The 26,877-nt window shown below is 39.5% G+C and overlaps 1 protein-coding gene across 4 annotated transcripts in view; it reads left to right on the forward strand.

The window, feature by feature from the left end:
• Positions 1-9,907, forward strand: part of LOC148011913 (uncharacterized) — a 292,709-nt gene extending 282,802 nt beyond the window's left edge. For all 4 annotated transcript variants that reach the window (XM_087670962.1, XM_087670965.1, XM_087670963.1 and 1 more), the window contains 4 exons: positions 1,818-1,898; positions 2,064-2,223; positions 2,368-2,479; positions 9,242-9,907. In XM_087670962.1, coding sequence (XP_087527088.1) covers positions 1,818-1,898; positions 2,064-2,223; positions 2,368-2,479; positions 9,242-9,907 — 1,019 coding nt within the window. The remainder of the gene's footprint in view (positions 1-1,817; positions 1,899-2,063; positions 2,224-2,367; positions 2,480-9,241) is intronic.
• The last annotated feature ends 16,970 nt before the right edge of the window (positions 9,908-26,877 follow it).

Genomic DNA, 26,877 nt, shown 5'->3' on the forward strand with positions numbered 1-26,877 from the left:
CCGTCCTCCAGATCATCTGTGCATACACCATTATTGCAAGTTTTGTTGCATAGAGGGAACCGGTGGCCATAACCAGTGATTCACAGTTAGTTTTGTATTGTCTTTTGTCTTGGTATACAGATTCCATTTCTTGATTATCTCTATTTTGAATTCTTTTGCAGTGTTCTTCTTTCTTTGCAGTGTTTATCTTCTGTCGTGTGCTTGTGCAGTCTATTACAGCAGATTCTCACACTTCCACCACTGCCCCCACTTCTGACAAAGAGAGCCAAGGAATGCAGCTTTTCATCTGCCAAAGATCAGCATAGCAAGATCAGTCTAGAGATTGGGTGTTTCTAGACTCATCTTGCTGTTTTGGCTGTTGATGAAGTAGTTTTCAGCCTGGGCAGAGCTGTCCAGGACAAGGCAAAGCAGCTGGGTGGAACTGTCCAGATGGACAATGGCTAAGGGAAGGTGGGTCATGGCTGTGCTATGCTGGATGTGGCGGTCTTTAGACAATTTGAAGGGTTCCAGAGTTGCACTAAGCAATTTTGTTTGAGTTTGCTATTTAGAGGATCTGTCCAAACACATCTTGTCAGATCAAGTTTTTCTGGCACAATCTGGTGTCACGCATATTGATCTTCTCCTTCCCCCATGGAACTCAGTTGGATTAGTTCAGATCTGGTGCTTTTGGTCTGGGATGGTGAGAGCAGCTGGGGACAGGTGCAAAAGCATGTTAGATATGAGGGTCTTAACTGGAGCCACTCTTTTCTCATCTTTGGTCAGCATTAGAGCAGAAACCCCGCACCAGATTACTTGCAGAACAATGGACTAAGGGACACTATGATAGATGGTAGTTGATTTGCTAGTATCATTGCTTGGTAGCCATGCTATTGACCTTCAGGATGTTTCCATTGCAAAGATTCTAGGATTTGAACAAAGATCATCCATACTCCAAAGGAGATGGGAGAAGCTGCAGGGTGGTTCCAAGCATGTGAGGAGGAGAGATGCTTTTATGCAAACATGGGATTTTGCACCTTTCAACTAGCCCCTCATGATCTAGCACTTAAGGCCACCAAAATGGTCATTCATGCAAACATTGCACTTTTCATGCACTCAGTTGCTCTTCACGGATCCTTCTTTATACAATGCATTTTTACCTTTAGGGGAATTTTATCTAAGGTGCTATTGATACAATTTTCTTTTCTCCAGAAAAGAATGTCTGAAACCTTATGTTTTTTCCTTTTCTAAGTGCGCATCTGGACACTCTAGACTATCTGGAAGCTTCAAAACTTGGCTACTTTTGAGGCCACTGTTTTTATAATTACACACACTCTCTTTCTCACAGCCTCATCACTAAAGGATTGGATAGACCTCAATATGATAATTTCAACATGCTTTTGAACTGTTAGGTTGCACCTTTTCATAGTGTTCAACCTATTTGTATACTGATATAACATATGATATGTGCATGTGTGCTTGGTGTCTTTGAGTTGTGTTGTGTTCTCATAGTACATTCAACTTTTTTTTGAAAAACTAAACCGAGGCTGTGCATATGCATGCCAGTTTCACAAGAAATTTTATCGTTGCTCAACTCTCTGATTGATATTCAAAAGGTGTCTTCACATTGATAAAGTTTGTACTTAATGTGTATAAATAATAGAGTATCTTTGAAAAAAGAGGGTGCATGTGTGCACATGCACGTGCACTTGCAAGTGTCAGCCAAACAAATTTTCTTGTTAGCTTGACTACCTGATTGATTTTCCAAAAAGTGTCTTCAGATTCATAAAGTTTGTAATTGTGCAAATAAATAATAAGAGTATCTTCTTGTATCGTGACAGCTTTTAAAGAAGCAAGTAACGGCTCTGATATCTTCACAGATATTACTCAATTGCTTGATACAAGAATCTGGTTTGACTCAGGTGGGTATCATGATGCAGTTTTCTTGTTTAAGAAAGAAACATTGTTGTTACCTTCCTTCAGCTATTGGAAGATACGTGAAAATATAATAATAATGAATTAAAATATATAATAATTTTTAAACCTTATTAAGGTCCAAATTTTTAGCATGAGTTACCTTGTTGCAGATAACAACCTGGATTTTAGTACAAACATCAAGAAGATATTTCACAGCATGGTCAGTGATGCAAGTGGGATGCAATGGAAAAGCTTGCTGCTGTACCTTTGCAAGAGTCCAGAACTGGAGCTAGCTTTGAAAAAGGCTCATGCAGCATTGTTTGGTATCTGGTATGGAACAATGTCTACTTTTGTCAATAAAGTCTATGTAATACATTGTCATCACATTGTAACCTTTGCACTAGGTGTTGGGTTTATTCTTGTCCCCCTTGATAGAAGTGACTGCTGATATTATTTTGGCCAACTGTGTTGAAGGTCTGAAAAGTTCCATCTCAAGCCAAAGGAACTGCTGCAAGCTTTTTACCCTTCTGGTACCGAAGGTGCATGTGAACAAGGATGCCAGATGTGGTCACTTCAGGACTTCAAAGTAATTTGCAGACCCTCATCAACTCTCTATACTCATAACAACAAAGAAATACCTAACGACTTCAATTCTACCTGATAATTAATTACTCTCCTACAGAATGCAGAATCAATTTCCAGATTAGATATTTGAGACATTACTTCATTCTTTCAGATGATAAATTAGTCAACTTGCTAATGTAGAATTACAGGCTGTGTAATTTGTATGGCTGTATAAAACCTTCTGCTAACAATTTAGACATTCTTAAGAAGTTCATTTTCATATTACTAGGGTTACTTCATGCTGTTATTGTTGAGCAACTACTTCTTCAATTTACACACTTCATTTAGGGTTTTGCACTGATAGCCCCAAAAAGAGCTACTGTCCACATTTAGGTCACTTTTTTAGTGAGCGCCCACACAACAGTGTGCCACCTACACAGCTTTATGCTTATAAATAGGCAATCACTTCATTCATTCTACACCACTTCAATCATTCTTCACCCCTCTTCTTCCGTCACTCTGACACTCTTTCCTCTCCACTCCATTGCTGCCCATACCCCTACTGGAGGGCATCGCTTGTGGTCACCCTTTCACTTCTCCTTTAAGCACCCTTTCATCTTTAGGTCTGCATTTGGAGGCTTCCCCATCTTGGCGACAGGTTTTTCCAGCTTGGCATCAGTTTTTCCACACAAGCGTCGGTCTCCAACTGCCATAATCATCCACTTTGCATTTTCACCATCTCGAGGCTCTCCACCAGTAGGCAACAGCTTCCTTTTACTTGGTGTCAATAGTCCACATCACCTAGAGACAACATTCTTTGCCTGACAACATCTTCTTGCACCTGGCAATAGCTTCCTACCACCCGACGACCTTCCTTGGCAATAGTCGTCAACTTTTGGGTTGTTCCTAGTCTACGTTTTGCAGCCCATCACTCCAAATATTTGTGTTTGCAGCTCCCAAGTCTTAGGTGTTATCATTCATCTAGTGTTTCACTGCCATGGCTCATTTCCCCGACATCAAAGGACTATGGTTCGCTCCCTCAACAGCTAATGATCATCTTCCACATCCCTGACGGCATCAAAGGACTATGGTTCACTCCCTTGACAGTTGTCCTTCACCTTCTAGTGACTACTTCAATAGCCCATTGCTTGAAGGATTATGTTACGCTCCCTTCACTATGTAGATTCCCACAAGTGTTGCCGCCTAATTCAAATAGGACAGTGCAATTATCTTTTGAGCTTCGGCCCTATTGTATTAGCTTTTTTTCTCATCGCATGATTCAATATATCATCACTGTATTCTTCTTGTGTTTCTGAGTTTCTCTTCTCTCTCGCAATGTTTGCCATACACTTTCTCCCCCCCAAACCCATGTGTCTCTCATCTCCTTGTCATTTTTTTGACATGGTATCAAAGCTAGAGATGCTTAGTGAGCCACAAAGATCCTCTACATCAAAGAAGGCATAGACAAGTTGCACATTTGGCATCATCTATTGATTTCCCCCTTCGTTTCCGCTACTTCACCAAGAGACAAAGATACCGTTCTCTTGCTCTCCCACCCACCCTTCCTTTTACAAGTTAGCAATCCGGTGCTATTCCTTCTCCACAGGTAGATGGACAACAAACCACTAGGTGCTCCTCTAGCATCACCGGAATTCCCGCACATACTTGCCAACATGGACTTTTCTCCCTACACCCCTGGAGTATATGCATCTACCCCCAGGCACTCGCCGTGCCACCTCTTCCTTCTGTGCTACAAAGTTTATTCTCCACTGGCTTTTAAATTTTTATGCTCAAGACAATAAGACACATCGGATGTGCACTAAGTCCTTTCGAGCCACAAGAGGATCAACCGATACCATAGCCTCCTTGTGACATGGAGATTGCTTCTACTCCTAGGGTTTCAAGAATGCCACCTTGACAACTCGCGGTTTTGCAATCCGCTCCACCATGAGACAGCAATTGTTGGATATCGTTCCCTTAACAATCTACTCCTTCACGAGATAGTGGTTGTTTGACACCTTTCATTACTTCGGCTCTACACTCCCCTCTCCATTGAGAGAATGATTGTTGCCCACCCTTGGCTCTACTTGAACCTCACCTTTCCCCCACCCTCGACTACTCAACTTCATGAGACCACCATTGGAAGTTGTTCAACATCTGCGATACTCCAAATACCTTCTTCGACGCAATCAATGGCACTTCCTTTGTCATTCAATGATTTGGAATTCATGATCCGTGAGTTTTTAAATTCCCTCTCTCTCGCAAAGGGGAATTCAAAGGGGAATGTACTCCTTTTGCCCTCCAAGGGGGCTTCTACTTCTTCCACTCAAAGGGGACCCCTGCACTTGCACCCTCAAGGGGGGCACCTACTCATCATGAAGTTTGTCACCCACCATTTACTCTTTTGGGATGGCCGCCTTCAAGTAATCATTTCTCCTATTCATATCCACAATCTTTCGATACCACCTAGATCGGGGCCTTGGAGATTCAGCCATGACTTAGTGACGATGCCTTCAAATTCCTTCTAGCATGGAGTTACGGAGCTCATGGCTTCTCTCCCAAGATGGAGTCAAGTTATACCACTCATCCCATCGACTATTCCTTACTACTAGTTACCCTTGAAGTGGAAATCTTGGAATTCCAAGATCCTCTACATCTTCATCGTCTCTCTCTTTGCTCCTCTTTTTTCCTCCCTTTTTGGGCCTAACAAGGGGTGTTAAGCAACCACTTCTTCAGTTTACACACTTCATTTAGGGTTTCGCATTGACAACCCAAAAAGGGCTGCTATCCGTGTTTTGGTCACTTCTTCAATGAGCACCCACACAGCGGTGCACCACCCTAGACAACTTGTGCTTATAAATAGGCAATCACTTCATTTATTCTACACCACTTCAATCATTTTTCACCCCTCTTCTTCCGTCACTCCAACACTCTTTCCTCCTCACTCCATTGCCTAGCTAGCATTATCATCCACTTTGCATTTTCATCATCTCGACAACTAGTGATCATCTTTTACATCTCCGACGGTATTAGAGGACTGCAAGACAGGACTACAATTCAATCCCTTGATAGTTGTCCTTCACCTTTCGGTGATTACTTCAATAGCCCACTGCCCAAAGGACTACATTTTGCTCTCTTCACTGTGTAGACTCCCACCGGTGCTGCCGCCTAATTCAAACAGAACAATGCAGTTATCTTTTGAGCTTTGACTCTGTTGTCTCAACTTTTGTTCTCATTGCATGATTCAGTGTATCCTCACCGTGTTCTTCTTGTGTTTTTTTGTATCTCTTCTTTGTCAATGTTTGCCGTACACACTTTGGGTTTCTCCCCACAAACCCTACTGTCTCTTTAGTCTCTTTGTCATTTTTTGGACAGCTATTAGGAGGCAGTAAGGATGTATCAAACTTTAAGTTCTTCCCAAAGGTGTTGAAACCATTCTTCGATATCACCTAATGTGCCTCATTGGCCTCAAAGCCCGGCACCCCTTGCAGTGTTTCTTTAACATCATTCAATAGCTTCAAGATCCAAGATACAAAACGCGAGAAATAAGATGATTAGGAATATTTGTCAACTACCAAGAACATATATATCTGACAGTCCTATGATCCCTAGTTAATTAGGCAGAAAACAAGCGTTGATACACAGCTGTAAATTAGTTCTCCATTCTGCCCCAAATTCTCTATGAATTCTCTTCCAAATCAGTCCAACTTCATCTTCATGCATTTTCCAACTATCACATCTATGAACTGTGACTTGTAATGCAACAAAGTGATTCCCTCTTATCAAATCCACTATTCTTCACATAAACACTGATCCCTCACATTGCCAACTAACTGATTGGAATGCTCTTGGATCAGTCTTTATGTCTTCAATGCATTTTCCATCAGTTGCTCTCACCAACCATGGCCTTTTACGTCAAAAATTGAGATGTGATACCTCATTCATGGAGCCTTGCCCCTCTTGATTGACAAGCTGATCAAAAGGTTCAGGATGGATTTTACCAATGACCAACCACTCATAAACAATGCCCCATTGCAAACTCTAGTTGTACCTGCTGTTCCTTTGGAAAACTAATCACCCAGCTGATCAAGGTTCAGGATGGAATTCGCATGTGACTAGGCATTCATTCACCAAACCATGCCTCACTACAGAGGCTAATATTAGGTGCTACAGATCAGTCCCGGATTTGTCATTGATTCCTCAATGCATGCTCCCCATGGCCCAAAGTCAATCTATCTTGGACCAAATAGTCATCGCATGTCCATAAGACACTATGTACATGCCTAATTACTGTTGTCCATCCGCATGCAATGTCAAATCCTGCATTAATCAGTCCTGATGTGCACTAATCAGCAGAAATCATAATCAGCACTGATCAGCAAGTTTCATCACCATTACCAAGGATGACCTTGAGGTGGCAGTGGTGTGTGGGTGGCGGGGTGTCGTGGGGGGGTGTGGCAGGGGGATTGGTTGTTGCGGTTCGTTCCAACCTCTCCCGTTACCAAGGATGACCTCCTCAACTCCAAAATGGTAGACTTCAGTCTTCTCAGCCAGAATCAACTCCAAGATTGCAAGGTTATTCCAGCCTTTGGGCCAAACTTGTAAATCTAACTGGCTGCCCAAACTTAATTTTGAAAGGGCTGTCCCAGCCTTTGGCCCAAACTTATAAATCTAACTGGCCCTACCCAAACTTTCAATTAAGGTCAAAAACCACGCTTTTGTCCCTTAATTGAAAGTTTCACATTTAATATTTGGAGATTCACAATTTCCAAGGACTTGGCCTTATGCAATTTCCACCATACCCAAGGCTCATACTTAGTTTGAATGCAGTTCAAATCTAGTATAGAGGTCACATGTAACTAAGAAGGTGAAGGGACTTATGCTCCAATGTCACAAGCGGCCATTGTTGAGAGCAAGAATGGTACTGAGGTAAGGAACATTGTCACAACAGACTCATATAACATATGTACCCATGAAAGGTCTCAGGACAATACATGGAAAAAAGACCACCTTCTGATGCGATGCCATTTCTTATGGCACAAACTAGTGTCCATGGTTGCACCATCCTTAGACCACAGAGTAGATTGTTGAACAAAAGAAAAGAGTTCAAGGAACATCACTGCAAGTATAGTGCTAGCATCTCTCGGTGTTCAGATATGGAGTCATTCAATCGTGATACAAGTCTAGATCTCCTTGTTAATATAGCTTCAGAGATCTTTAGTAAAGAGCAAGTATTTTGAAACAACACAAAGCTGCAGCCAGAAATTGTGTGTATGAAACTGGCAAACAATACAGAGGACTGGCTGAAAGGAAAATGTGCGCTCCATAGCACCCAGGAACGCAAACATCCTGGAAATGAGTTCGATTCACTGCCACGAAAATACAAGGTGGGTGAGGTTTGTTGTTGATTGGATTGTTACTCTAAAATGGTTTGCAGGGTTGGACACCAGAGAACTTCCCATAATCGAGAAGGAGGATGCTCTATAAGGTGTATGTTTTGTAGGGAAGCCCTTGGGATCCTGGAGTTGGTTGTAATTGCTATTATGTGTGCAAATAGGAGTGGATGTTTCACTGTGGTTTTGTTAAGTCACACTAATTTCAACCGTATCGAACTACAAGACTTTTAGGCTCATCAAAGTTTAGTGTTCATTAATATGCCTGCAGAAAGTCCAGAGAGAGAAATGGGAAGTGAAAAAAGTCTGGAAAGGAACAGAAGTCTAGGGAACAGTATAAAGGTACGCTGCAAAACTGCAAGTCCTGGATGGCCAAAGGGAAATGGAGGCCTAAGGGAAGCATAACGAAAGTCTAGAGAGAGATGTTGGAAGTCCAGAGAGAAATGCAAGGAGAATCTCTAAGACACAATGCAAATCCAAATAGAAATGCTAAACTCCCGAGAAATTCATTACAATCCAGGGAGACACGAAATGCAATTCTACAGAGAAATCGGATTGAAATGGGACAAAACCCAATCAGACATTTCAAAATTGATGGTTTTTTCCTTTAAACTTCACTCGTACACTGCATGTTTTGGGTATACAAAAGCTCAGCCTGAAAACTTCAACAGATGGCTGCCTTTGCACTTCGCTATAAATGGCTTGTTAGATTGATGAATGGTCCGAAGAACTTGAGTTTGATAATGTTAATCCATTAGCCTGAAAACGTTAGTCCGTGAGAAAATGACCCTGACACAGAGCACATCCGTTTTCCACATTTACATGACAGCTCCCTGTTGTCCAATTTCATTTGCCATATAACATCCATGCCATGCTACAATTGAGCCACATTTTCTTAGAAGGGCTCATTTCCTTGATGGATACATTGGCATGTCTTGTCTCTACATCGAAGGACATTCACGTTCAAGGAAAGAAAACCCCATCCTGTTTGCTTTGTTTTCTGTTTTCCGACAGAACCTTGTCCAGATAACAGCCGTTTACATTGCCTATTGCAACAAGTACACTCCATGCATGTCATGCTAAGAAGTGGGTTTGGGCAGTGTATTGTAGGACGAATTAACGATGGATTTTTACATTGCCTAGCACAGCACCAAAGCACTCTGCATCGATATCGTGCTAGGAAGTGGGTTTGGGCAATGTATTGTAGGATGAACAAACGATGGGTTTTTACATTGCCTGCAGCTCCAACCACCCCGCATCCGTGCCATGCGAAGAAGGGGGTTTGGGGAATGTGGTGTAGGATGAAGAAATGATGGACTTTTAAAGGTAAGTTCCCAAATAGACGAGAGGCAGGCTGCATTCTCTCTAATCTAGCATGTGTTTGCTTTCAGGAACTTATGGAAAGGATACAGGTTGAGCAGAGAAGAAAAGAAATTTCCGAGGACAACGGAAAAGAATCAAGCGGAAGTACACAAGCGAGCAATACTGACACTTGTCCAAGGAGTACCGAAGCAAATAAAGGCTCCGGAATCAGTGCCGGATGCAGCGATCACAGCGTGCTCTCGCTTCAGCACTTTGTGCTGCCATGCTCAGTTGAAAGGGAAGACCGAGATCAATACAGCATAGAAGGAGAAGCTCGAGAGGCCTGTAACAGCATAGGACCTGGGGGCCCCTGTACAAATCCTCTCCCAGAAATGAGCAATCTGCCAGGAAATGCCGCCTTGGAGGACAAAGAAACCACAAATGAGATCAGATTCTTGGATGGTTTTGAAGGGTCTGACCTGAGTGAGCGCGCTGTAGCTACCATGTATGACTTCTTGGCTGCATGTGATGAAGCATTCGTCAGCAACCAAGGTGAGGACATGAGGCAAGGGGTAAACGAGGGGAACCAAGGACAGGACATGGCAAGTGAAGGAGAAGTCCAAGCCACAGAAGACATGGTGTTCAAGTTGGAAGACCTGCTAGATACAACTTTAGCTCCTGATCTGATGGCATCCTTGACAGCGAGGTTTGATCCAAGAAGTGTACTGGTGGTGCCTGCTCTCTCCACTGCCTAGGGTTTGTTGATAGGAAATACCCCTCCCGTCTCATGATCCATGCTCCACTCCTCGTTCAGAAAACTTGTATTTATTGTATGAATGCCAAAATATTTCCAAATAATATTCCAATTCTTTACTTAACAAGGTCAAGTAACGCCCTGTTGTTATTTCCATTCAATTTAAGTCTATTTAACACATCTATGGAGATATCGGTCGATAGCAGTCGAATGTGTTTTCTCATTGCTTGGATCACTTTTTTGTGATTCTTCTTATTTTGAGGAATGTCCTGTCCTATCTTAATCAAGAATGGTGGTTTCACAGAAACTTACATGGGGGTGTCTTGAGCAACAACAATTGAGGTGGTTGTCTCAAGTGCTTTATTGTCCCTAACTAAGGCTAGGTTCAGACGGAGGCAATAGCACTGCAAACCATGACCAACCTTCCACCTCCTTTGTGCGAATAATAAAGCCGAAGGCACAATGTGCTACAAGAAGGTAAAGAGAGGTTTTTTCTTAGTGCCAAGGCTCTTCCGAGGGGGAGGGGTTGGTAGAAAGAGGGTAGGTTTGGCGGAAAGAGAAGGGAAGTCTCAACCATTTGGGAGATGCCACATCAAAAGCACACCCCTTTCATATATCTTTGTTGCCGCTCGTCTGAACCCAGCCTAAGGTAAGACAAATCATTCACAAGAATCCTCTCCAATCCTCTATGCTCTCTATTTGATCATGTGGTTGCAATCTTGGTTTGTTTCACACTTTCTACTACTTTCTGCTTTCTAATGTCCCCTCTCCTTTGTTCACTAAGCACATTCAACTCCTATTCTTGCTTGCCTTGTTTGGTCTCCTCTCTTTGTCTACATCATGTTGTTGTAGTTTGTTCTTTAGTTGAATGATATACTAGCAAGAGGATGGTCAAGAGACCTATTTTCTATTCCTAGAATTTAGTCCAAAGCTAATCTTAAATCATGAACTAGATATGTGCTACAACAATACTATAGTTCAAGAGGTTCCTTGAATTTTGTCAACAAGATTTTAGTTACAACTTTGCCTCTAAACGTGAGAAGGAACTTGTGTTTTAGCATGAGCTCAATTCTTCGTGGCATCTTGTACAAACACTAACAAAGTTGTCAATTCAAATAAATGTCTTCATAAAGATCTCCATGCAATAACCTTGACTTACATTTGAACAATATCCATGCCCTCTTTGGCAACCAAGGCAAGAAATGCACAAAGAGTAGCCATTTTCACCATGGGTGAAAGGATCTCATCAAAATCAAATCCCTTTCATTGCTTGAACCCCTTTTTCTACTAATCGTGCCTTATGCTTAGGCAATGCATCACCTAGAGTGACATTTGTCTCGTAAACCATTTACATGGAAGAGCTTTCTTCCCTTTTGGCAATGGAATCGACTCTCAAGTAGAATTCTTGATAAAAGAGTCCATTTCTGTCTCATAGCCTTCTTCCACTTAAGCTTATAATATTGCATTATAACTTCTTTGATAGCATGAGCCTCATCACAATCAGTGGAGGAATAACATAATCCATAAAAGGAACATATTGATTTAGAGGATAAGAGACTCTCGTAGCCCATGACTCTAGATTTTCAGCCATAATCCCTTGTGGTAGCTCTTGTTCACTTGCAAGCTAATTACCAACAACTTGCCCATTTCTAGCATCTCACATGGCTAATACACATGTCCATCATCCTGAAAGATATCCCTATATACCCCAACCGTTTTCACTAGTTTATTGTAGGTCTAATCTTTAATGAATATTAACATTTTTGCTACATATAAGCTTCTTGCCTTCTGGATCCATAGTCTATATCCCATCTCACTTGCATCACCATATCCAATATATGTATTTTTGAGACTTGGAATTAATCTTTTGATGCTTCTCTTTGGGTATATGCATATATGCCTCATAATCAAGGACTCTAACATGGTTTGGAAGTTTGCCAAACCATGCTTCTGTAGACACCTTTTCAATCAATGGCTTGCTTGGAAATCAATTAATACAATGAAATTATGTTTTTATAGCTTCAACCCAAAATTCTTGTGGTAAACTAGCATTAGACAATATACAAAGGACTTTTCATGTACAATCTAAATCATGCACTCTTCAACACCATTTTGGGTACCAATATAAGGGGTTGTCAACTCTCTCTTAATTATATGCTTATCACAAGTCTCTTTAAAAGCATTAGACACATACCACCATTATCTATGCATAAGCATTTATGCTTCTTGTTAGCCTGATTTTTAGCATGTGCTAGGAACTTCTAAAAGAGATCTAGCACATCACTTTCTGTGTGTATTGGATAGACCCAAGCATTTCATGTTGCATCATCAATGTACATCACTTAATATGACACTTCTCTAGGTGACATTGTAGGCATTGGTCCACATACATCACTATGGACCAACCATGAAGGTCACCTATTCTATTCAATATGTAGTTTATGGGATGCCTTAGTTTGCCTAGCATAAACACAATGCCCACAAGTTTAAAAAATATAAAATTGAAGGCATGCAAGTCCAACAAATGAGAAAGAACTTGCATTCCCTTTTGACACATGTGCCCTAACTAAGATACCAAAGAGAAATAGATGGCTACTTGATGATAGCTACAACATGATCATTTACACTAGAAATACCAAAAAAAAAAAAAAAAAAAAGAGTCCCACATTTGGAAACTCTTGCTACAACCAAAAAATCTTGCATATTTTTCAAGTTTGATCTCCAAGTATGGTATGGTAATTATAATCAACTAGCTATTTTAGAAATTAAGCTCTTAGTGATCTCTAGCACATGGTGTACAATCTCCAAAAGAGAAGTGGAGTTGTTTGAAAAGAAGCATCCAAAAGCATGCAAGATAAGCACAATCGCCTAGTAGACAATATTGTCCCAGAGCTTTGTCTGTGCTTCATTTTCCTAGGTCTGAATGTTGAAAAACATTCCAATCGTGCATTAAACTCTAATGAAGTTTGCTGTGGACACTCCTTGTTGGCATTCTCGGAAGATGGCACCATTGGTTCTTGAGTCTGAACGAGGTAACCTCTTCACATGTGTCATGGATTGCATCACAAGAACTTATTGCTTGTGGTTCTTGTTGTGGTGGTGCCGAAGGGCCATGTTGAGGACTATGTGCAATTGGACGAAGAATTACATTATTGTGTATTGTTGTGGGTCCCTCTATACCTAATTGTCTTGGTCATTGGAACGGTGCAAATCGAGGAGGACGAGGATTGATCAAAGGAGGGCGGTTTGAAAACACATTTACAGGAATACTACCAACCACACTATGGATTGGAATGTGGCTTGGAACACCCACACTTTGGCTTGGAACACCTTACCCATGAAAATTGATCCATCATTTACAATACGTGAATTGACAAATAGGTTTATTGCTCAATAACTTTATTCTATCCATAACTTTTTGTTCTTTATGTGGCTTTATGAGACGATTTGTGTATGCATGATTGTTTGATGCATTACTTTACGAGAAAATATATTTATATGCATAACAAGTGCTCACATAACTCTATGAGACAATCTGTATAAATAATCATTGTATAATTAGGGCCATTACACACCCGAACACGGCCGCCCAAGTCCACCAACACATGCCATCTACTTCTATTGCTTGTGTCAAACAATTGTACCTAACTACTAAACTATGAACTATAAAGTTAAAATAGCTTTAATGAAAACTAACTACAATATGTCAAAACTTGTCAAGCAACTAGAATCTACTTAGGTTTTTACAAAAACATAATTTACTTTGCAAATATGTAATATGAGCTTGGCTATACCATGATGCCACCTATCTAATATTTGTGCATAACTTTACGAGACACATATTCTTGAAACAACTATGTACACATGCCTAAAGTTTCATCTATTGCTTATGTACACATGCCTAAAGATTTCTTAGGGAAGAGACTATGCCTATTTAGCCCCTTTACAACAATAATGTTTAGATAAACATAGGGGGTGTTTCATAACAGATCCACCATTGTTAGTTCATCGCCTTATAAAGCTCCTTATTTTCAACACCAAATGGAGAAAAAATAGATATAAACCCAAAATCAGGGACTTCAACGTATGGATATGACAGGCCCTTATTTAAAACATAATGATGCATAAGAACTCCTCTATGATGATGCATAATAACTCCTCTACCATGATGCATAGGAGCTCCTTATTTTAAACCCTGCCACATAGAATAAATAGATCTAAACTCAAATTTAGGAGCTTTAGCATTTGCCCCTATCATGATGCATAAGAACTCTTGTACCATGATGCATAGAAGCTCCTTATTTACAAGAGCAAATAGAGAATAAACAAATTTAATAAACCCAAATTCAAAAAATTTAGCATATGGATAGGGCAAGTCTATCATGATTTAGAAAATTCTATGCATCATGCTTTATGCACATTCCATGCAGAACTTTAGGTTACAGAGAGACCATTGATGCATGTGCATGAGAGAGAGAGAGAGGGAGAGAGAGACCATTGATGCATAGAATTATGATTATGGCATGATTATCGTGATGCATCATGGTGCAGGTTTAATCGTTTCAGAAATTTAGAAGTTTACAGGTTGTAGAGATTCAGAACATCATGCTCCTTATCATGATGCATCATGGTGCAGGTGTAATAGGTTGCAAAAATTCAGATTTACAAGTGAGAGAGAGACCATTGATGCATGATGCATATTTCATGATTATGGCACGAGCAATACAAGTTTAATCATTCCAAAAATTTAGATTGCCATCATTCCAAAAATTCAAAACATGATGTATCATTCCAAAAATACAATTATGGCATGATTATCATGATGCTTCATGGTGCAGGTTTAATTGTTCCAAAAATTCAAAAATTTACAGGTTACAGAGATTAAGAACATCGTGGTGCAAAAATTCATTTAGATTTACAGGTTACATTCCACTGATGAATGATGCATGATGCATTGCTCTCTTGTACGAGAGAGAGAGAGAGAGAGAGAGAGAGAGAGAGAGAGAGAGAGAGAGAGAGAGAGAGAGAGAGAGAGAGAGAGAGAGAGAGAGAGAGAGAGAGAGAGAGACCATTGATGCATGATGCATATTTCACGATTATGGCATGAGCAATATAAGTTTAATCATTCCAAAAATTCAGATTATCATCATTCCAAAAATTTAGAACATGATGCATCATTCCAAAAATACAATTATGGCACGATTATCAAGGTGCATATTTAATCATTCTAGAAATTCAAAAGTTTACAGGTTACAGAGATTTAGAACATCATGCTCCTTATCATGATGCATCATGGTGCAAGTATACTGGTTGTAGAAATTCATTCAAATTTACTGGTTACATTCCATTGATGAATGATGCATGATGCATTGCTCTCTTCTGCAAAAAAGAGAGTGATAGAGAGACCATTGATGCATGATGCATATTTCACGAGAGTGGTGAGCAATCATAAGTACTACAAATAACTTCTTGAGCTTCTTATGCTTTCTTTGATTCTTGATGGAGAGGAGAGGAGAGAACTAGATGGTTTGGAGCTTGAAGTGCAAGCTATCTATTTAAAAGTGAGATTGAGGTAAGATAAATGGGAATGCTTGAAGGAATACACATTCCACCATGGTCTTCAATTTGAGGTTGTAAAACTCAATAAATAATAAAAATTATAGACAATGCACAGTGGCACTTCATGATGGTTATCACATGGATATAATTTACTCACATCCCATTAATAGAAAGAAGAGAACAAATAGAAGTAATTTACTAGTTTTTAGACTCATTTTGACCAAAAAAATCTAAAACTATACTCTAGATCCCTATAGAACATATTTTAACTCTATGAAATATTATTGACAAGCAATGATGGAAATTGACTAGTTTAAATGCTTCCTATAAATAAAGAATAAGTCATAGAGGCTAATTAATAACACAAATGAGGAAAAGAACTATTTTTTACCTTCAAGCATGCCTAAAATCCAATAGATAAATTGAATCAACAATTCTAACTTGTCCATTTAACGATTTTGAGCTATTGTGTTAGAGGAAGACCTCGTGATTTGAGCTAAAGAACTACTCTTGGTCCATTTTACTTGTAACTTTTCAAAAGAATCTTGAATTTTTTTGCATAGGGTTTGAAAATACCCCATAATAGAGTTTGTCAAGCACCCAAAACATTGCTAGGAGATGAATAGTGCATGAGTTGTAAAGTTTATGGATTTTCATTAGGATTTATGAAAAGTGCTAGAGTTTTTAGTGAGCTACTATTGAGATAAAAAACCAATTAGCCTCAAGGGCACAAATTGGTTTGCTCACAATTAGTTCTATGCACTAAGTAGGCTCCTATTACTATTGAGGTAAAACATTAGTTAGCCTCAAGGGCAGAATTTGGTTTGCTCTTAATTCTAGGAACTAAATAGGCTCTTGCAATTTCAACTTCAATAGGATTCATTTCTATTATAGATGGCAAGATCCCAAGGCCACCATCACACTCCAAGACCACCATCAAACTCCATGATAACATTATTTTTTGCTTGACCAAGTGGATTAGGTGGAGTATGAGATGAATGTCTATACCAAGCTGTAGAAGGATCTAAAGTAATACCATTCTAAGCATGAAATAAACTCAAAGTTCTACACTAAACAAATCAAGTCATATAAGAAGGCAATAAAAACAAGTGCAACTACCATTGAGAGTATAAATAACCCCACAAAACTCTATATGATTGGTCTAATGAAAGGTGGTAGAAGATGTCTTTAGACTCTTCAATGTCTAGCTTCTTACTCTTGTTCTCTCAAAGTTACCAACATCAATGAGCATTACAATTGTCCCCTCCTTTGTTAACTAAAATGGGGTCTTGAACACACATATAAGAAAATGATATTTGAAGAGAACATTAATATCATCGTCTCTAATCTACAATATAATTCTCTCATGACCGAGAATCTCACCATATTATAGTGGACATGCTTATGAGGATATTTCAATGATTATTCAATGCTATCAATACCTAAATGTATCGTCAAATTCAATGACTAGAAACAAGCTTTCAAGAAGAGCTCATCTAAACAAGCCAAAGTCATTGATCTTAGTGGAGTTCTTACATTGGTTAACAAAGCTACCATGGATGAGACACATGCCCTTTCTAGTCTAAATGACCAATGTACATGTAAAGAGGAAGGAATAACACATAAGGAACCAAGGGCAAAGCATAGATAAGATAAAGAAAACAATGGCATGACATAAGAGAAGAATTGTCTCAAAGGGCTAACAAAAACCATAATGACCCTAAGCAAAGAAAGAAACAAAGTAGCAAGGTTTTGAGTAGTTTTCTCCATTATCAATGCTCATCCCTCATCCTTGGGAGGCTATGCATTTGCTACTTTGGGGGTAAAACTATTTCGTACTCACTAGTGGTCTCTAATTAGCGGTTTGATCTTCTTATTCTTTGCGATTTTAAAAATTTTGTCAACTAAGTCTTTACTCCCTTACTAGATCAGATTGTGGGTTTGAGGGTAGTTCCATTACTAAAAGTAAAAATGGTGTGCATTAGGTAGGCATATGTAAATTCTTTTCTTGATGTATTCCATATTGTAGTTCACCTAAAATTTGATGGTCCTACCAAGCAAAAACTCATTTTTAATATCGTCACACAAAGCTAGATAATGCATATATTAGCATAGAGACACTCTCAATTTCCAAACTAACCATTACTTTGCAATTCCCTAGTAAAGAATATGATTGACACCCATACAAGTTGAGTTTTGCATTCATAAAAACATAAGTTCTAGTTATCCCAAGCACCATATGCTAGAAGTCTTAATTAGAGGTTTCATCAATGAGAGTATCTAATATGACCTCTCTTTTTGCTATTCTTTGGACCTTGAAGTAGATGGTATTGCCATTTCATCAATTGGGATACTTTTTGGGATATTTATAACATTCAGTTGGATTGGAGGCTCATACTTTGGATGGCATGGGGAATAAAATTTATTCATGAGACTACATTGGAATAACCTATTTCATCCACTTCTAGAATCTCGTGCCTAATCTGCTAGTAGAGTGGATGTGGAACAACCTTAATCATATGAGCATTATTTCTAAGAGGCATTGTTCTTCCTTAAGATGCTTGATCAAAGCTTCATCATTGTCATACTATTTTCATACTTCAATCTAGACTGGCAATTAGAAACTTAATGGCGATAATGGTATCTATACCATTAGTAAATTAGAATGGCATCTAACTTATTGTAGTCTTATAGGCCATACAATAGGCCCAAAGATTTGCCATTATCCTATTGGTCCAATCATTTTTAGATGTTGAAATAGTCTTTGTGAGTATGTTGCCTTATATTTTGACAGTGGAATCAACCTGAAGGTTTCCTATCAATAATATGGAGATGACTTCCAATGGATGGCCATGGATGTGGATAGAAGATGCTTAATCACTTTTCAAGAAGTGGGTTCCTTGTTCACTCACAATTTCAATGGAGTAGCCAAATCTAGATATGACTTTCTCCCACAACTTTGTCGTGATATGAGTGTTGCTCTTTCTTATGGCCCTAGCCTTAGACCATCTCTTCAAATAGTCAATTGAAATTCTACATATCGTTTTTTAGAGTACTAACTTGTAGGGCTTACAAGTGTAATAAAGTTGATTTTCTATTTCTCAAAGGATTAACAATGTGTTAGTTCCATATTGACTTTCCTAATTGGAACTTTTGTTTGTTAACACTTGTCATAATGCTCTATAAATCAAGCCACGTCCTTAAACAAGGTAGGCCACCCCAATTGTTCTTGGAGCACCTTTCATGCTATTGTGTCCTTGTTGAAGTGTCATTTTACAATTCCCCCATGTGTTTATTGAATCGCATCTAGCCTCTCATATTTGTGTACACAACTTGTCAATTATCCATCTTGCCCTAACTGATACAAATGGACATTGATAAGAAGATGAGTGAGCCTTAACTTTTCCATCATATATTCTAGAAATCTATATTGTTAGGGCTCAAATTGCATCATTCACCTTAGTACTTGTATGCATGTAGGTTCATGGGATCAGCATATGTAAAGTGACCTTGGATGTCATGTGATTTTATGTGAAAGGATGGTGCATGTCCTGAGCATTATCAATTGTATCTTTTCATATACTTAGTCATTGAAAATATGAAAATCTTTAGGATAGCATCTAAACAAGGTTGTATATGTCTGATTCTAGCAATCTATCTCTGTTTCTTGAAAACTAATGCTATCTATGTCAAGTTATTTATTTAGGAATGGTTATGATGATAGTAATCTAATTGATACTTTTTAGGAGAAAAGTGTTTTCAAATCATTATAATATGTATTTAATGTTTGTACATCAATCTTGAAAATTAAATGTTCAATATGTCTACAAATTGATTTAGGAAGTCATTTGCAATAATAGTGTTGTTTCAGGCAGAATTGTGTTTTTTGTATTTTTGTTATGATCTTTAGAGGCCATAAGACTTTAGCAATGCTGTTGGTTTCATGAGCACCATTCTCATGATTTAGGCATCAGACTCGGACATAATTATTATAGGAAGTGGTTGCAAGAGTGCAAGAAGGTAATAGCATTGAACACGTACAAGGTACCTTTCATGGGCAGCATATATGTCAGACAATTACCCATATTTGTCAAACCCTATTTTAACAAGGAAAAGATACTGGGAATTAAGGGAAGTATTGACAAGAAAACAACAGCAAGTTATAAGGCTGAATGATAGAGGGGAAGCAAAAGGATTAGGTAGGCTAGATGAATAACAGTTCATAAATGTTGGGTAGAATTATCAGGATGTGGGTACCTTTGCAAGTACCTCAATAGTATACCATTCCCCCACTAATAGAATCTCCTCCAACTCCTTCAAGCATGCCAAGTTTGTCAGATGATGAGGAAATAATACTACCTCCTAAATATCAAGATACTCCTCAATTTTAGGCAAGTTCAAGAAGGATAAAATGCCTGGAGACATCTTGAGAAAGATTAAGAAGATTAAACAAAAAAATATGTTGGTTGAAGATTATGCTTAGAAGTTTAAGAACCTGCTAAATAGGTTGGATGTTTTAGATGCACCATCAATAGAGATGCAAATTACTTATTTCATCAAGAGTCTGAGGGGTAAAATCTAGAATCCAATTGCTAATGTGGAGATTGGTCAAAATGATACACTGGATACTATGATTAGGGCCGCTATGAGAGTGGAGAGAAGGCTTGGTGCTTCTCAATCAAAGACTTGTAAAGATTATGATTCCTCATATTCTAATTCAAACTTCGATTCTAATTCAAGATCAAAAAGTGATAGTGAGCATGAGGACAATGAGACATATTCAAGATCAAAAGATGAATTCAGTTATTTGGATGATGAAGAGTCCAACAAGAAGTCACACATGAAAAATAAGAAGAAATCATGTTCCTCCAAGAGCAAGAATAAGAAGGCAAATGAGAAAATCAAGAAGAGAAGATAATGAGGAGGAATTATTCCTTCAGGAAAATCCTTATATGGTTCCATTATTTGAAAGTGATGTTGATAGTATTATTCAGGAATATCAAGATCATCCCAGAGGTGCAAGAAATGAAGTTTTGGAACACCAAACTATTCAGCCTACAAACCGAAACTAGTCAAGACAACATCGTGAGGGCCTTCTTGAAGGTCAATAACAATTTAAATTTCAGGAGAGGTCAATGGATGAGGAATATAAAATGGTCCAGGACACCCAGGAACTAGTCATCCTGAAGTTGCTCAGTAAGGGATACTTAAAAATCAACAAACTGATGTCGACCATTATATGGATAGCTCTAGTATACTAGATGATACAGAAGGACAAAAAACTATCATTCAAGTTGAGCTAATATATGAGCATACAATGAGAAGATCTACAAGGGTAATTGAAGATAAGGTTCAGTAAGTTAACTTGAATGTGGAAGGAGAGGTTGAACCCATTAAGGTTAGCATCTTTGTGAGGGAAAAATTAGAGCAAGATCTTGTTAAGTTGTGCAAAGGGTTTTAGGATATTTTTGCTTGGGATTATACAGATATGAAGGGGTTTGATCCAACAGTGTGCCAGCATAGGATCAACTTAAAGAAAGATGAGGAAACCAATCATTCAAAAGAGGTATAGAATGAACCTGAACTATGCTAAGCAGGTCAATGAAGAAATTGACAAACTCTTAAGGATTGGGTTCATCAAATTGGTTAATGAAGTCCTTTGGTTATCCCCTATAGTGGTGGTGCCCAAAAAGAATGGGAAGATCAAAGTCTGTGTGGATTACAAGAAATTGAATGCATCTACCATTACCGACCCCTTCTTGATTCCTTTATTGACTCTCTCATTGATGATATGGCTAGCCATGAAATGTATAGTTTTCTAGCTGGATTTTCAAGTTACAATCAAATCAGGATGCATTTAGAGAATATAGATAAGACATCCTTCATCATAGAATGGGGAGCATACATTAGCACAGTCATGAACTTTGGATTGAAGAACGGACCTCCTGAGTTCCAAGGAGCTGCCCACACAACTTTTGAGCCATACCTAACAACTTTTATGAGAGTATTTATTGATGGTTTGTGTGTCTTTGGTAGCATGAGAGAGCATTTGAAACACCTCAAGTTATGGTTTGAGAGATGCAAAAGATTCGGCATGTCCTTAAACCCTTTCAAGTCAGTTTTTGCACCAAAGAGGCTTTTAGGCCACATTTTGTTTGAAGAAGGCATGAATATAGATCCAAGAAAGATAGTAGCGATCCAGAAGGCCAAGGCTCCAACTAATATGCAATAAGTTATGAGGTTTATGGGCCGGGTGTGTTGGGGATAAAGGCATGTGCAAATGATGCCCTGCCCGTCGGGTGCCCATTTGTTACAAACCTTAACTGAAAAAGGGAGGCCCCCTACACACATTGTGCGGGGTTGGAGTTCCCACATTGTGAGTCTCTCCCTCTCTTGCTCTTGCTCTTCCGTGATAGCTCTCCCATCCAAGCTTCAATCCTTCTCAACTTTCAACTGGTATCAAAGCTTGGATCTCATGGAGCTCTTGACCTCGACTCGCATTACTTCAGCTTTCAAACAAATACCTACAGTCATTTTCAGGTTCATGGCAGCCATAGCTTGACCTTCATGGTATGTATCTTTATCTTTCCACCTTCTTGCCCTTTACCACTTATTGTAGGCCACTCTTAGGCTCCATTGGGCTCAGCCAGGAGCTCAGATCTTTAGATTTGAGAGCACACAGGGTGCAAGTAAACAGGGCAACAACACTCACATGTTTGATTTGTTGGTTTGGGGTGCTCTCTCAATGATCTATGGTGCTTGAGACTTATTTTGGGCACTTTGGCACCTCTTTTACCCTCCCCAACCTTTGAATCAAGCTTTATGGATTCATATAGTAGCTCACATGTGCTAAAATCATTACGCCAGCAGGGCAAAATCGGGCACATCTCACGTTTGTTTTCCTCTAGCTCCTTTGAAGGCTCTTAAGTAGCCCCTCTATCACTTGGCACCCTTTGTACTCACCTTAATCCTCCCCAAATCCTCTCTCAGCAGGCCGTGGCTTTTTCAGCCCCTCCTAGCAGGCTACGTGGTCTTCCCACATGGCGCCTGTTGGGCTGAATGCCTTCCCAATTTGCTCCTCGTGTCCTAAAACACCTCTTGGCACTCTCTCACCCTCTTCTACCACATTTGGCTTTGATGCTAAGCCTTAACCCTTGACATTGGAGGCGCATATACTCTGTTTGGTGGCTGGAAATTTCATATAGCAGGCTGCATTACAAGGCAACACATGTTTGGTTGTGTTACATGGTTATGGATCATGCTTGTGAGGTGGATACTTGATGCATACTTATGCTGCTTGGATGCTGAACATTTGGGGATGATGCCACATGACTTGGATATGCTTTTGGGGCTGATTTGAGCCACTATTTGCTCAATTTTGGACAGTGATTTCATGTTGTTTATAGTAGGGTTGATCATACTTCTCAGTGGATATTTAATGCCTATTGGTTATGTGCTATGCTTTGGGTGTTATGCATGGTGTATTGATGCTTGGATCGTACACACTCGAATATGCATTTGGGGATTGTTAGGGGCTGAAATAGTGCTTGGTAGTTGTGCCTTTGGATGTGATAATGTACTTACAGGTTTACATGAAGAGCTTGAAGATGCTTATGCGGTCTAGGTCTCCTAACTATGCTCTCTGGTTGATCATGCTTCATGAATGGTTTGGGCTGATGTTGGAGCCTAGTCCTTGTGACTTTTCCCGTCTTGGTTACAGCTCGTGCCTATTCTTGACATCTTATGCCCTATGTCATTGCTTGATTACGATCCTTCCTCATGGCAGGATCTTATGTCTTGGATGGGTGCTATGTACTCGGTTGCCCTATGATGGATGTTTGGCTTCATGCCCAGCTACTGAGTGTGGCATCACTATGCAATTATGGATCCTCGATGCCTTTTGGATTGTGCCACTTGGACCTTGGATATGCTTAGGCATTATGGCTATCTAGACTTGGATCCTGGGATGTCTTGGATGTATTGTAACAGTTGTTCCCTTGGCATCTTACCTTTTCTATCCAATGGGAGGTATGTTTCGGCACACTTGGCTTGGATTGCAGATTGATTTTATGAGCTTTATGGTTTGGTTGCAGATGAGCTTGGATGATGAGACCATGGGCTTCCGCCCCGTGTCTATGCTCTTGTTTTCTTTGAAATATAGGTGCTTGTATAACTTTGGCACTTGGTAGGATATTTGGACACTGCCCATCCATTGTTTATTGACTTTGGGGATGCCTATGTGCTCTCCCCTCTCTTTTCACTACCTATGGTAGGCCTATTGCTCTCTTGCAGATTTAAGAGGGTCAATTACATGCTTGGATGCTTGTTATATGCTCCATGCACCTGCCTACATGCAGTGCTTACCTATGTGGGGTAATTTGATTTGGGTAATGCCTTGGATCCGATTAAGGTCTTGCCAACCTATTGTCAGTGACAGTGATATGCCTCTTTTTTATGGATTGAGCCTTTGCTCATTTGGTTATGTGTATGGCAGTTCTTCGAGGGCCGTGTGAGACATGTCTTGCATGCCAATTTATGCCTATTGGGGGTATGCTCTTTTGACACAGGTGGCTATGTCAAACATAAGTACGAATGATGGCATGCCTTGGCCAATTGTTCGGTTTTATTCTGACTTATTTGCCAGTGGGAGCTTATGTCTCCTTACTCAGTTGCCTACACTTGCTTATGTTTTCCAAGCCTTCCTGGACTTGGTTGGCTCTACATGTATGCTGCTTGACGATGTTTTTTGTTGCTACTAGACTTGTGTCCACTACCTTATGGCTTTTACGCATTGCTGTGCAAGAGGGTGTTGATGTGTATGCATAACCCTAGCTTTCCTATGCCTCCGGTCACTTATTGGGACTTGCCTTATACAACTTATATGTAGTTATGCCCACTTGCAGCTTTGATGCTTACGCAGGGCTTTGCATGCCTTCGCACGATGTTAACCTTTATGGTCTTGTCAGTCTATGGCATGTTTATCCATGGGTGTTCGCTCTTGGCAAGCAGGATGTCTTTTTTACTCTGCTCTTGCCTGGTTTAAAGACCCCAGATGTAGTCACCTTTATGGTGTCACATGCCTACGATGACAGCTTGGCTGGGAGTACTCTATGTGTTGAGATCTCAATGGGATTTCTGGCCTTCCTTGGGCAGATGGGCATTGGATGAGATGACCTCTTTCCTCATCTTGTTGTCAAGTTTGTCTCGATTGTATTGTATATACATGTTGTACTATTGTTTTTTTCTTTTTCTTTTCACTCCTCACTGAGGAACATTTGCCTTTAAGTGGGAGGTTGTTGGGGATAAAGGCATATGTGCGTGATGCCCTACCCGTGAGCGCCCATTCGTTACATACCCTAACTAATAAAGGGAGGCCCCTGACACACATTGTGTTGGGTTGGAGTTCCCACATTGTGAGTCTCTCTCTCTCTCTCTTGCTCTTGCTCTCTGGCCATAGCTCTCACGTGCAAGCTTCGATCCTTCTCACCTTTCAAGGTGAAGTGGCACAATAAGTACTTAAGGTATGTGTCACATATTTTTTCTCCTCTTACTACTTTAACTAAGAAAGGAATGTAGCATATTTGGTGGGAAGATCAAGAGAGAGTTTTCAATATCCTTAAGAAAATGCTAGTGATAGATTCAATACTACAATCTCCTACATGGGACTTACCCTTCCACATATTAGTGGATGCTTTTATCTAGTTGTGGGAGCTCTACTTACGTTAGATAAGTTACCTACTGGTATAGACCAATCCACTATGCAAGTAGAAGATTGAGTGCTAATGAAAAGAATTATTCAGTAATCAAAAGAGGAGCACTTGGATTGGTTTATTCTATGCAAAAATTCAAGCATTATTTAGTTGGTGATTAGGTGGTATTCCATGTGGATCATCAAGCACTCTTATTTCTAATTAATAAATCCCAGTTAATAGGTACATTGGCTAGATGGATGTTGCTATTACAAGAGTTTGATTACAAGGTCATTCATACTTTAGGGAAAGACCATGCAATTTTGCTGACTATCTCAGTAGATTGAAAAGTGATGATGTAGAAGTAGGAGTTCTTGATCAATTACCGGTTGCTAAACTCTTTGAAGTTCAAGTGATAGACCCAAATTCATATTATAACTAGTTGCCACATTTCTTACAGGAAGGAATTATGCCTACACACCTTACAAGGACCAAAGAAGGAGGTTGGCACTGAAGAATCGAGCATTTCAAGTGATTATGAACACAATGTATGGAAGAGGAGTTGATAATGTACTAAGGAGGTGTATACTCGAATATGAATAGCCAGTAGTTCTTCATGAGGCCCATGCCAGACTTTTAGGTGGTCATTTTTCAGGAGAGATTATAGGTAGGAAAATTTTGTAGGCTGGTTTGTGGTGGCCTATTGTGTTGTTGAAGGATGCCCATCAACCTCTTGACAGGGATAGGATGTAGGATCATCCAATATTACCATTTGAGCCATTTTAGAATTGGGGAATTGATTTGGTTGGACCAATTAAGTCAGCTACTAAAAGGACAGGTATTTCATATATTTTGGTCTACAGTAACTACTATACGAAGTGGGTGGAAGCTTGGGCCCTGAAAGGCAATAAGGCAGTTAATGTGGCTAAGTTTTTTATATTATAATATCATGACTAGGTTTGGATGCCCTATTGAGTTAGTAAGTGACAAGGGTAAGCATTTTTTAAATCAAGTTATTCAAGAGCTGTCTGTCAAGCACATGCTTTTACATAAAAGGTCTACCCCATACTATCCATAGGCCAATGGGCAAGCCGAGAGCTCCAACAAGATTCTACTCCGTATCTTGAAGAAAATTGTTGAAGACAACAATAATGATTAGGATGCCAAGTTGGATTTTGTATTATGGGCATTCAGGATAGCATATAAGGTCACTATAGGACTCACACCTTTCAAGTTGGTTTATGGATTGGAGGCAATTGTGCCAATGGAGTTTGTGGTTCCTAGTTTGGGAATTGATGTAGAGAATAAGTTGGATCTTGAAAGTTTAGTGAAATATAGGCTAGAATAGCCCCTAAAACTAGAGGAGGATAGAGTAATAACTACCTGTGTTGTAGAAATGGCATAGTCCAAAAGGCAAGCATGGGTGAATAGGCATGTTAGGAAGAAAATCTTTGAAGAGGGGGATCGGGTTGTGGTATATCATTCAAGACTTGGAAATTTTCCAATGAAACTAAAGCTCAAGTATGCTAGACCATTTGTAATCCATAAGGACCTTAGACAGTGCACATTTGTCTTGAAGGACCTAGAAGGCAATGTGTTAAAACCTACTATGAATGGTTTTTGGCTTACAATGTTGGTTCAACCTTATTATACACTCATTAATCTTATTATTCCCACTTGGAAAAGGCAATCAGTTAGGGATAGTTATTTGTGTGAAGAGTCA

Source organism: Lygodium microphyllum, chromosome 28 (assembly GCF_053477565.2).
Source record: "Lygodium microphyllum isolate KBCC chromosome 28, Lygodium_microphyllum_v1.1.10, whole genome shotgun sequence".
Lineage (NCBI taxonomy): Eukaryota > Viridiplantae > Streptophyta > Polypodiopsida > Schizaeales > Lygodiaceae > Lygodium > Lygodium microphyllum.